Below are 11718 nucleotides of genomic sequence, written 5' to 3'. Positions count from 1 at the left end.
GCACAGCCCTGTTTAATGTGCCCCTAACCTGGGCTCCTCAGAGCACAACACATTATGTCATGGTGCCTGCATATTCCTGGTGCAAGCTCCCTGCTAGTGTGAGGATGATACTGGGATAAATCCTGTTCCCTGCTGCTACAGGCTTCAGTGTGCTCCTGTGGTCACAGCCAACCCGCTTCTTCGGGAAAACAACTTCTTCTTTCCTCCTTGAGAACAAATTGCTCTGACAGATGACACAGCTCTGAGTTTGGCATCAGCCCTGTAAAAACAGAACAGCACAGGGTTTTTCCTGGGGTGCAGTTCTGTCCATGGCTTATCCTGACAGAGGCATTTATTAGACCACCCTTGTCCCTCAGCCCTGGCAGACGGCTGGGCTGGCACTGGCTCCACCGCGGCTGTTCTTCTCCCACTGCTTGATGTCCTGGCAGGTGACATGCTCTCTCCACAGCACGTCACCTGGAGTTGGGGCATTGTGCCAGTGCCTGGACGGCAGCGGGCTCTGGTCACCTCTTACACTGCTTCCCAACCCGCAGCTCTCTGGGGCATACTGCTGGAGGGGGACATTCCCCACAATGGGAGAATTAAAAAAAAAAAACACACATAAGAGAAAAATAAGTGGTTCTGGACTCCTGGCTCTCGTTGCTGCTTGGCACCGGCCCTGGGTGGCCTGATCCACATGCAGGTACCACAGCCTGGGACAAGTAGAAGGCAGCGGCTGGCGTGGGCCCTGCAGCACTCCTCCCCTGCAAAAGCAGCCTCTCCCTGCTTGAACACTGCCCACAAGCTATCCCAGCCATCATAACCAGTACACCCAGCCAGGGGCCCCACTGTCCCCATGCCAGCTGTTAACAGAACCCATACCCAGCCTGGCACCACTGTGCACCTGCTCGGTGCAAGCGTACAGGTCTACACTACGTCCAGGGCAGCAGTGAGAGGGGCTGGCAGAGCTAAACTCATCCTTGAAGCAAGAAGCCTAAAGGCAGCAGCTTTTCAACCCAAAGATAAATTTAGCCTACGTGGTAGGGCTGAAGTCTTGGAACAGATGCCGTGCATGACTCAATTATTACAATTAGAAATGGATCTGAACATGGGGTTAGCATATAACAGTCTGATTTAGAGCTCACCAGGGTCTGGGGTGGGTCAGATGTTGAAACTTTTGCGTTTCCCAGCAAGCTCAGATCCAGGCTCTGGGCTGAACCATCAGAGAGCAACCTTTGGCCTGGGATGTAACAACTGAAGCCCAATTATATCCAGACACAAGGGGAATGTGCATTTATTTTTTCCCTTCCTTTGCCAGGAGAAATTGCCCTGAGGGAGAGAGGGGAAATAAAGGCTGGAGCTGTGCATGTTATTAAAGACATGGCCTGGAGTTAATTTATTCCCTGTGACATGGAGGCTGGGGTTGAAGGAAGGACAGTGACAGCTACTCTTAGCACAGGAACTTTCCACAGCAAAACCAACCCAGCCAACTGGAGGGAGTTTCCAGACACTGCACCGCTGGCCAGCCTTAAATTAGAGCCGGCTGTTTTGCTCAGCCCTCCATGTTTTGCGGTTGTTTCTCCCTGAACTTGCCTACCCAGTTCCGGGGCCCCAAAGCCCAGCTCTTTGGAGAAGAGGGCCAAGATAAATATGCTTTTCCTGAAGAGCAGAGGGACCTGGAACATTTCCCTAGCTGGAAGCACAAGGCTGAGGAGGTGGACATCTGCCCCTGCGACCATCTCCTGCTGTGCTGCTGGAAGATAGCCCTACTGTCACCCAAAAAACAGTGACAAAGCTACCCGCTTGCGCTAGATATGCTAGCGGGGACAGCTGCCAAATTCACAGGTCTGGTGCCTAAATAAATCAAAGGGAAAATGAAGTCATTTGCCAAGAAAATTTCCCTGATAGGAACTGGGTGGGGCAGTGAGGGGAGAAAGGGAAGGCCGGTGAAGAAGTGATGCTGTTTTGAACATAGCACACCAGGAGACATCCCATTTTTTTTAGCCTTTGCCAAAGGGCTATTTGACTCCAGATCCAAACTCACAACATTTAGGAAATCCCCTTCCGATAATTGTCAATCTCTGGCCAATTCAAAGAATTATCTCCGTGACTCATATTATGATCTTAAAGAAAGGTCGAGTCCCGGATCACATTATGCAAACATGAAAAGTCTGTTGTCCCACAGGCCTCTCAGGCAAAAGCCCTGCTCCGGCAATCGCAGTGGACAACATCCGTTCCACACTTTTATCTTCTTTAGATGTTTGGGAATAAAGCGTCAATCACCTCTTCCCCAATCATGTGTTAAACCACTTACATTTCCTTTCCCCAGCTCTCTTTGCCTAAGTTAGTTCAGGGCTGGTTACCATGTCTTGGCTGCCTCCAGCACTTACACTCTGTCAATATTTAGCTGTCAGTTATCAGGTTTTTTTAGTAGAAGATTCAGATTCAGCTTAAAACCTACTACTTGTGTTAAATTTTGCCTTTCAGAGTAAGCAGCGAGCCAAACTGTCCCAATTTGTGGCTCATTAATTCAGCAGGGTAATCAAAAGCACCTAGTGTGTGGTGCTAAATCCCAGCGCCACCCATCCTGACGGCCCTTCTCTGGTGCCAATCCCACACTGGGCACTACTTTGGCCACTGAAAGCCACCACTGCCAGAGCCCTGGCAAAAGCCATCCTTTGCTACAAACAAGGAGAAAACGGAGCTGCTTGATGCGGTGGCTGTAGAGGAGACTCAAAAGCACATGGATGCCCTGAGCATCCTGGATTATTTCAGCTGCTTTTTGCTTTTTTCCAGGCCCCGCGGCGGTTTCCCGCGGCAGGGCCGAGCCCGTGACTGCCGCTCCTCTGGCGCTTGTCCGGCCCCGAGGCCCGCCCAGGCCCGGCGGCTCGACAGGTCTCGGGCCCAGCCGCACCGCGGGACCCCCGCGCTTGCCGCCCAGCCCTGGGCACCGGAGAGCACCGGAGCAGGGAGGCAGCCCCCCTGGGCAACGGGACGCCAGAGCCAGCCCCGGGGCTCCGGAGCGGCCCGCCCCGCCCCAATCGCGCCTCCAGCCCCGCCTTTCTCCTCAGACACTCCGGCGGCCGCCCTATCCCGTGGGGGACCTCGGGCGCCGCTGGGCGCCGCCATCGTGAGCCTCCTCCCCCGGTGGGCGCCGCCATCTTGTGCCCTCCCCGTACAGCGTGGGCGCCGCCATCTTGTGCCCTCCCCGTGCGGTGTGTCGGCCATGGCGGGGATGCTGTGCCGCCTGCTCCTCTGCCTGGCGGCCGCCGGGGCCGCCGCCGACCTGCTGCTGGAGGAGGCGCGGCGCTCCGTAGACCTCAGCACCCACCTCGCCAAGGTCTCGGCCGAGCTCAGCCTCGCCAACGCGGCGGGCGGCACAGCCGCCTCCGCCTTCCTGCTGGCGCTGGAGCCCGGCCTGGAGCCCCGCCTGGCCTACCTGGGCGTGCAGGTGAGCGCGGGCCGCGGCGGGCAGCGGGGGACGGCGCCCCGCTCCTCGGGGTGGGGTCGGGGCCGCGGCACGGCCTCGGGCGCTGCCCGGGCCCCGCCGCCCGCAGGGACACGTAGGCACAGCGCCGCCGCCGCCGGTTGCCCTCCACACGGGCCGCCCCGGCGTGGCGATCGGGGAGAGGCTTCCTCGCCCGGTGCCCAGCCAGCGCTGGCCGCGCTGCCCCTCCAACGGCCTTGTAAACAATGAAGCCGAGGGTTTCTGTCGTTATACGGAACAAAGCGGGGTGGGTAGCAGAGGTGGTGCGGTTTGGGAAGCAGTGAGGGAGGGGTGCTCATTAACGTCGTTACTGCTGGAACGAGAGCAGCCGCAGCCCCTCGGGTGGAGCAGTGCTTGCATCCCCAGCTAGTGCGGGGACAGGGACGGGGTCTAGCCTCTTACCCTACCAGACATACGTGCAAGAGGGTTCTTCTAATCCTAGAAGCACTGTTTCCTTGCTGTCAGGCCGAGTCAGATTCCCGTGGCGTGCTTGCTCCCCAGACGCTGTAGAAAACATACAAGAGAAAGTACAAAAGCAGTTGACTGAGATTCTCATTTGCACAAGTTATAGTGTCTGTGCTGGCTTGGGAACCACGCTCAGGGAAACACGAGAGAGTTGTCGGAAATCTCCAGTATCTGTTCTTGCACACTGACCTCACTGCAATTTGTATTAATGAAAAACATTATAAAAGGGCTTTTTTTTTTTTTTTTTTTTTTTAATAAGGTGGTTATCTATCAGCTTGTACTTTCTGGAGGCATCCCCCTAAAAAGTGGATAGGGACTGTATGGAGTTTGCCCGGGACATTTAAGTCTTTTAAACAGCAGCACACTGCTCAGTCTGTTGTTTTGGAACAGGTGAAGGGTGAAGAAGAGGAGGAGAACACCTTGGAAGTGAGAGAGACTAAAATTAAGGGCAAAAGGTGAGTGTCACCCTCTAAGGTCAGTACCTAGAGTTGTGCATGGGGATTCCACTATTGCCCTCACAGTGGAGCAGAAATACTACCCCAGTCCCACATACCCAGAGTCTTTTTTCCTGAAAAGATCCACTCTGTTCTCAGGCTGCATCCTGGGGTGCTACAGAGCCAGGGTGCACAATTCACACAAGCATCCAAACCCAATTCCTGCAGCCCAAGAGGGCCCAGTAAAAGACATTCACTTCTCAGATGCTCTTTCCTTGGGAGATAACACAAGGTTTTAGATCTCTGCACTGAGCCCAGCTCAAGCAGCACATACCTGCTTCTCACAGCCACCTATGGCTGCTAGTGGGGGGAGAGCCCTATAAGGGAGAGAATCTCTCTCTTAAATGCCACTCAGCTGCCTTCAGGGGAGCTCAGCTGTGCTTAGTCTCTTGGCCTCAGTGCCTTAAGTAATGCTCTGTTCCTTTAAAAAGGGACATCAAGTAAGAAACATTATAGCTATGGTCACGCTCTTACCCATTGCTCCCTTTTGAGGTCTCAGATGATTGGCAGAGGTGGTGACAGGGACTGTAAGTGGCTCTGTCCCCAGAGCACCGCTCTTAGTCTGTGATGTGGGTAGAGTACCACGGTGCGCTGTGGCCTCATGGGCTGTTGCCTGCTGCGGGGAGAGAGGATGCTGTCTTTTGCATGAGGCTCTGCGCTGCCAAACTTGGGATACGGTGCGTGCACTGCAAGACTGGGCAGCTGGATGCTTTCTAAGCCATGACAGCTGAGAAATAAAGGGGCTTGTACAGTGGGTCAGAAGCACGGTGCTGCTGAGTTTCAAGAGGACGATAGCTGTGGAGTTAAGTTGCCAAGGTAGACCATGGTTTTTGATATACCTGGAGGCCTCATGTGATCCTGCTCTTGGGCCGCTAGGCATGACTTGAAGTCCATTCACTTCTGTTGTCACTGCAGTCTGTCCAGTGCATCAGTACAGGTTTGGTGATGTCTTGATCCTTTCTGTAGATCCTCAGTTCAAAACTGTTCTCATTTTCTGGCTGTTCCTTAGTTTCAGATCCTGTGGGCAAAAAGCTCAGAATGAACAGACTTTGTGGGCTTACCAAAGCATGCTTTATAAATGCAGAAGTAGGGGGGGGAGTGTGTCACTATTCACCTTCCAGAATGGGAGCCAGGTGCTTTTGTGAAGCAGAGACTAATTGCACCTGGACAGAGTTCACCCTGTGCTGCGTGATATCTTGCTTCCCCAGCCCAGAGTAGGCACACCCTGTGGGACAAGACATCTGTACGCCTTGGAGGAGCAAATAAAATACTGGCCCAAATCACACACAGTATATTTGATGTATGGGCTCCCATCCACAGGGAATGTTGCAGGGGCTGGGTCTCATGGCTCTCTCAGGGGAGATGCCACATGACTTACCTGTTCTCCTTTCCAGTGGAAAATTCTTCTCTGTGAAGCTGCCATCTCCTTTGGCACCAGGAGCCAAGGTCCGCGTGTCTGTTGAAATGGTTTTCACGCATGTCCTGCAGCCCTACCCAACCCACATCACCCAAAGTGAGAAGCAGTTTGTGGTCTTCGAAGGAAATCATTATTTCTACTCACCGTACTTCACTAAGACCCAAACAACCCGAGTCAAACTGGCCTCTAGGAACGTGGAGAGTTACACCAAGCTCGGCAACCCTTCCCGCACTGAAGACATGATTGAATACGGCCCCTTCAAGGACATTCCTCCATACAGCCAGGTAAATGTCTGTGGCTCTGCAGAGAGCATCTTGCAAACATGGCATCTGTGTCTCAAGAGGCTGGAGAGTGGGAAGCGGCGGCTTTTGTGTAAGAATTGCAGGTCAAGCCTGAGTTAGCCTGCATGCAGGCTAGGAGCATGTGCTCCAACGAGGTGCTTCTCGTACAGATGTGGTTGCTGACCACTGCTTGGTGTCCACAGAGCAGACCAAGCCAGTTTGTGCGTGGTTCTGGCAGCGGTGTATTTGCAATGGGGAAGATGGCATCTCTAGCCCCCTCACTGTTATAGCTCAGCCAGCTGTGCGGGGTGTGTCCTGCGTGAACTGGGCTGGGGTGTCTCAAACCTTCCCGTGCAGTCAGCTTCACCTCTCTGCAGAGTCTGTCAAGGAGGTTTCTCTGTGGAACATGGAGACACGTAATTGTGAGGGGAGGCTGCTCCTTACTTCAGGTCTAATTGTTTATCTTTTTTCCTTGGTAGGACACTCTGAAGGTGCACTATGAAAATAACAGTCCTTTCCTGACCATCACCAGTATGACCCGAGTCATAGAGGTGTCTCACTGGGGGAACATTGCAGTTGAAGAGACAGTTGATTTAAAGCACACAGGAGCAGTGCTGAAGGGGCCTTTCTCCAGATATGACTACCAGAGACAGCCGGACAGTGGGATCTCTTCTGTCAAGTCTTTTAAGGTTGACATTTTGCGTAGTGGTTTGGGGTTTTTGTTTATTTGTTCTTTTTACTGTGGCTTCCCCCTTTCTTACATCCCTGTAGGGAAAAAAATGCAGTTGTCCTTTCCTTTTCTTTGGTAACCATACCCGAGTCATAGGGGAATATTAAAGCTCTGATCTATTTTCAGAGAAGGCTCATGCTAGATGAGAATAGCTTTTGGACATAGAATTAGGAGGTGATACGCTCTGTTGCATCTGTTGGCCAAACAAACTGCATATGCCAGGGCATGTAGTGTTTCTCCACATCCCACCCTTCCAATCTCAAGGACCCTCTAAAACCCTTAATCCCTGTGCTGACAGCTCTGCTTTCTGTTTTCCACTGTGCAAGGGCCATTCATTCTGTCCCCACACTCTTATTTTCAGAGTTGCCTTCTCTGTCATAGCCTCATCCTGTTGAACAGTATTAATTGGAAACTCACCCATTCATTTCTTCCTCACAAAGCACTCAACAAGAGTTAAAGCTGTGGCTCTGCTAGCCAGATGTGAAAAGTCGTATTACGTGTTTTCATCTGAACCAAAACCTTTCTCACTGCTTGAAGCCTCCAGGATTGATTGTTGTAATTCTCTAAGGTGGTGCAGCCAAACAGAAATCCCATTTTGCTGAGCGTAAAGCCAGCAAGCTCAGTGAGCTAGGTCAGTGGGCTGGAGTGAAAAGGGAATTGCTGTCCTGGTGGGCACGATGAGATCCCTTGGCGCCTGGGATATTTGAAACTGGGCTGGAGAAAGCACATTCATTTAGAGGCCAAGTGATTTTAGTGCTGGCAGCCACTTCTGTGGCTGATTGCTTATAATAGCACAATTTTACCACTCAGTGCAACTGCATGGCCATTTTGTCATCTCACATGGGAGCGCAGTTTCTCGCTGCTTAACTAACAGCCATTACTGGTTTTGCCAATTTCACTGGAAATAACTCCTAGCCGATGAACTGACTGTTGCTTCTCTCCACACAGACCATTCTCCCAGCTGCTGCTCAGGATGTCTATTACAGAGATGAAATTGGAAACATCTCCACCAGCCACCTCCTTGTCCTGGATGACTCTGTGGAGATGGAGATCCGTCCCCGCTTCCCACTTTTTGGGGGATGGAAAACCCATTACATCATCGGCTACAACCTGCCAAGCTATGAATATCTCTATAATCTCGGTGGGTGGCACAGGCGAAGGGAATAGGAATCCTTCTCCTTTGTGGTTAAAGGTGGTTGCTGTACTGTAAAGGATTCAAAGCTGTGATATGCTGCACCTTAGCAACAACAGTTGCTAGCTATTATTTCTAGAATATGCAAATCCACCTTCTTTTCTGTGCTTCCTTCAGGTTTCTGTAGACATCTGGTTAAAATATACTTGAGTGAGCTAGTGCCCCCTGCTGCACAATGTAGCCATCCGAATTCTTCTTTTGCTTCTGTTAGGAGCTGAACTTCAAAGTTGCCCTTTGTTCTTTGAAGAACGGTAACCACCTTCTGGTCTGCACTCTCTTAGGTGATCAGTATGCCCTGAAAATGAGATTTGTTGACCATGTGTTTGATGAGCAAGTTACAGACTCTCTGACTGTCAAGATTGTCCTGCCAGAGGGTGCCAAGTAAGTGTCATTAACTCCTGGTTTGTTACTGCAGATGATGCTCTGTTGGTGGCAGTTCTCCAGCCTGCTCTAATGGCCTGAGGACAGCGAAACAAAACAATGACTGTGCATGTGGTGGAGACCTTGGAACACAGCTTTGCTTCCTCTTAGAGTGTGGTTTAAACGGCGTAATTGGCCTTGTGCTAGAGGCCACGGTTGGGCAGCTGAGTCCTAGGTTACATCATCTCAAACACTGTAGAGTCATACGGGACTGTCTGGTTTTATCCACAGGAATATCCATGTGGACAGCCCCTATGAAATCAACCGTGCTTCAGACGAGCTTCACTACACATACCTGGACACTTTTGGACGTCCAGTTATCGTGGCACACAAGAGCAACCTGGTGGAGCAGCACATCCAAGACATTGTGGTGAGTGTGGCCTCTGTGCGTGGTTTGCCTGTGCAGTTGTGCCCCCTCTGAATTCAGCAGCGTGGTCAAAACAGCCCTGTTGGGTTCCAGAAATAAATACTTGCTGGACTACGTGGCCAGTTCTGCTGCTGCCTGAGTTCTCTTCCATAGTAACATGGGTCAATGCTCAGTGTTTCAAACTTTGCTTCTAGGTTCATTACACCTTCAACAAAATCTTAATGCTGCAGGAGCCTCTGTTGGTGGTTGGAGCCTTTTATATCTTGTTCTTCACTGTGATCGTCTACGTGAGGCTGGATTTCTCCATCACTAAGGTGCTGTATGATGCAAAGCCCTGTGGGAGCATTAGTGGCTTACTCAGCTGATGGTTGGGGATTTTTTCATAGCATTAATTCTCACTGAATGCCCCTGCCAATTGGATATTTTACTAGATGCTTAAACAGAGCCCTGTTTTTATGCTACCTGAGCATCGATACTCCTGCAGGGTTTGAATGGATGTGCTAAGGCTAGCCAGAGTTTTGCCTTCTGGATAAAAAGGAATCCTCCCTTGAGAAGCAGCAATGTCTGCAATTCTCCTGCAGTGCTTTCACTTTTTAAGCTATTTGTTGGCCTAGACTGAGTGCTGAAAGGTGCTTGCTTCAGTCAGTACTTGTACCCTTCACCTAATTACTGTCTCTTGGCTTAATTGCTAAAGGAGCAGTTTCTCTAACAGTCCTGTGGCAGATTGCAAGCACGGCTTGATGCAGATCAAGGATACAACTGCTTTGATCTTCCCTTCTGTCTTCTTGCAGGATCCAGCTGCTGAAGCTAGGATGAAGGTTGCTTGCATCACAGAGCAAGTGCTTACTCTGGTGAACAAGAGACTCGGGCTATACCGTCACTTTGATGAAGCAGTGAATAAGTACAAACAGTCACGGGACATCTCCACCCTGAACAGCGGCAAAAAGTCTTTGGAGACAGAGCACAAGGCCCTGACAAATGAAATAGCCTCTCTGCAGTCTAAACTGAAGACAGAAGGCTCTGACTTATGTGATAAAGTAAGAAATTAAAATTTATTTTTTTAAGCTCTCCTATTCTTGTCTTTATCAGGTATTCTAGGTGAGCATTGATTTGGTTTTTTTTTTTTCCTCTGAAAACAGCTTGATCCCTGCCAGGGGGTGTGAAGATCAGTTTGGTTTTTTTTGCAATAATGTTGATTATGCAGCCCTATAAGTACTACTGGTAAACAGCTGCTTCTTAACCAGCCCTTGAACCAGCTGCATTAGTACAGGTTAATGCTTTTGTAACACAATCCTGATGCTTCTCATTGAGCTCATGGCAGTGACACTTAGGCAAAAATGGAAACTGTCAACACCTCATCAGTTCTGAGTTTACTACTGACACCAGCCAAATCAAAATCTTCTCCCTCATCTCTTCATTTTCTTGCACATGTGAATTTGATGCTGACAGAATTTTGGTAACATGATGCTCCTCAGGGGGTATTTTGCTGTACCATGCTGAAAGCCATGGCACAGTGAGCATACACCACTATCCTTTCTTTCCTCCCCTGTATTTCAACACTTACCTGGAACAGCCACTTAACCCCAAGTGAGAGACACTTCAGTCTCTAAGGTCTATTTGACCAACAGCCACCTTGCTTAATCTGTTGTTAACTGGAAGAGTAGTTTTGTCATTGCAGACCTGCTTCTCACACACCATTAACCGTAGGGACACAGCTTCCAGCTGTCATAGTTGTGATTTAAAGCCTTTAAAATCTGCCATTAAATACTCTTTTAACAGTCATTGCACTGTCTCCTGCCAGTAAGGCTCCTGGGTCCTCAGAGCCCTTTTATCTGCACTGCTTAAGTATCCATTCATGAGATACTCCTCGATGTGATGCCAGAGAGAGGTGATGGTTCAGGAGGCAATATTCACTACTTGTCACTGACTTCATCTTTGCTGCAGCTTTACCATCTCTTCTGTTCCAGCTTCGCTGTAGGTATGGGTTTTTTTGTCTCCTCTAATACTCCCTTTGTTTCTCACCCTGTAAGGTAAGTGAGATTCAGAAGCTCGATGGCCAAGTCAAGGAGCTCGTTCTGAAGTCCTCGGTTGAGGCAGAGCGGCTGGTAGCTGGCAAGCTCAAGAAGGACACGTACATCGAGAACGAGAAGATGCATTCCAACAAGCGCCAGGACCTCGTCACCAAAATCGACAACATCCTCGATGCACTGTAACTCTGGTTTAGTGGCTGTGTGGAAGGGGGAGGTGTGATGGGAGACGAGGAGCCTGGGAGTGGATATACTTTGAGCCAAACTACTTCCCAGCAAAACTAGGGGAAAAGTTGATGTGAAATGTCTAAGAGTACATCTTTGGGTTTAGATTTTTCTATAGAGCCTGTCTGCTCAGCAACACGTGCTGTGCAAGGGACCACAACGTAATGCTGTTTGGCTGGGTAACAGGGTTTCTTTACCAGAGGTGAGACTCAGCCAGGTTATAAAAGTCTCCTGCCTTTGTTTTTCCCTGTGTAGATGTGCCGTGACTAAACGCACACAGCCAGTCTGAGCACAGACACGCTCATGGCAAATCTGAATGTCATATCTCCAGAAAGAATAAAAGACGCCTTTGTTCTACTTTGAGATAAAACCGCCGCTGCCTCGCCTTTATGTGTTGTGTTGGGGTGGGGGGAGGCAGAGGGGCTGGTGCAGAGGGGCTGGAGGCAGTGCAGTTCCCCAGGGAGCGGAGTTCAGCCCTGACCCCTCCTGCCTCCTGCCAGCTGTGAAAGCAGAGCTCTGCCACCCCACAAGGCCCAGACCCAGGCAGGAGAGAAAGCCAAGCCCTCGTTCCCTGGGGATGTGCATGCGCCTACACCCTTACGGGCAGAAAAAGCACAGAACGTAACACCTCCTG

At 50.7% G+C, this 11718-nt stretch overlaps 1 protein-coding gene across 1 annotated transcript; it reads left to right on the top strand.

Moving 5' to 3' along the window:
• The first annotated feature begins 3205 nt into the window (after positions 1 to 3205).
• RPN1 (ribophorin I) lies at positions 3206 to 11459 on the top strand. Its single transcript, XM_086469792.1, has 10 exons — positions 3206 to 3430; positions 4322 to 4386; positions 5820 to 6126; positions 6603 to 6812; positions 7802 to 7994; positions 8327 to 8426; positions 8697 to 8835; positions 9027 to 9146; positions 9624 to 9869; positions 10863 to 11459. Exons 1-10 carry the CDS (start codon positions 3206 to 3208, stop codon positions 11043 to 11045), a joined length of 1788 nt encoding a protein of 595 aa, XP_086325918.1. The 3' UTR covers positions 11046 to 11459.
• Positions 11460 to 11718: the final 259 nt, after the last annotated feature.

Source organism: Leptosomus discolor, chromosome 9 (assembly GCF_034619465.1).
Source record: "Leptosomus discolor isolate bLepDis1 chromosome 9, bLepDis1.hap2, whole genome shotgun sequence".
Lineage (NCBI taxonomy): Eukaryota > Metazoa > Chordata > Aves > Leptosomiformes > Leptosomidae > Leptosomus > Leptosomus discolor.
The sequence above is the reverse complement of the archived record's forward strand: the minus strand, read 5'-3'. Positions and strand labels throughout refer to the sequence as shown.

Bases quoted from the DNA above. Each gene is read 5' to 3' on its own strand.
- RPN1 (XM_086469792.1), top strand. From the start codon at position 3,206: ATGGCGGGGATGCTGTGCCGCCTGCTCCTCTGCCTGGCGGCCGCCGGG. The intron at 4,387-5,819 runs GTGAGTGTCACC...TCTCCTTTCCAG, and splicing joins ACTAAAATTAAGGGCAAAAG to TGGAAAATTCTTCTCTGTGA. The intron at 6,127-6,602 runs GTAAATGTCTGT...TTTCCTTGGTAG, and splicing joins ACATTCCTCCATACAGCCAG to GACACTCTGAAGGTGCACTA.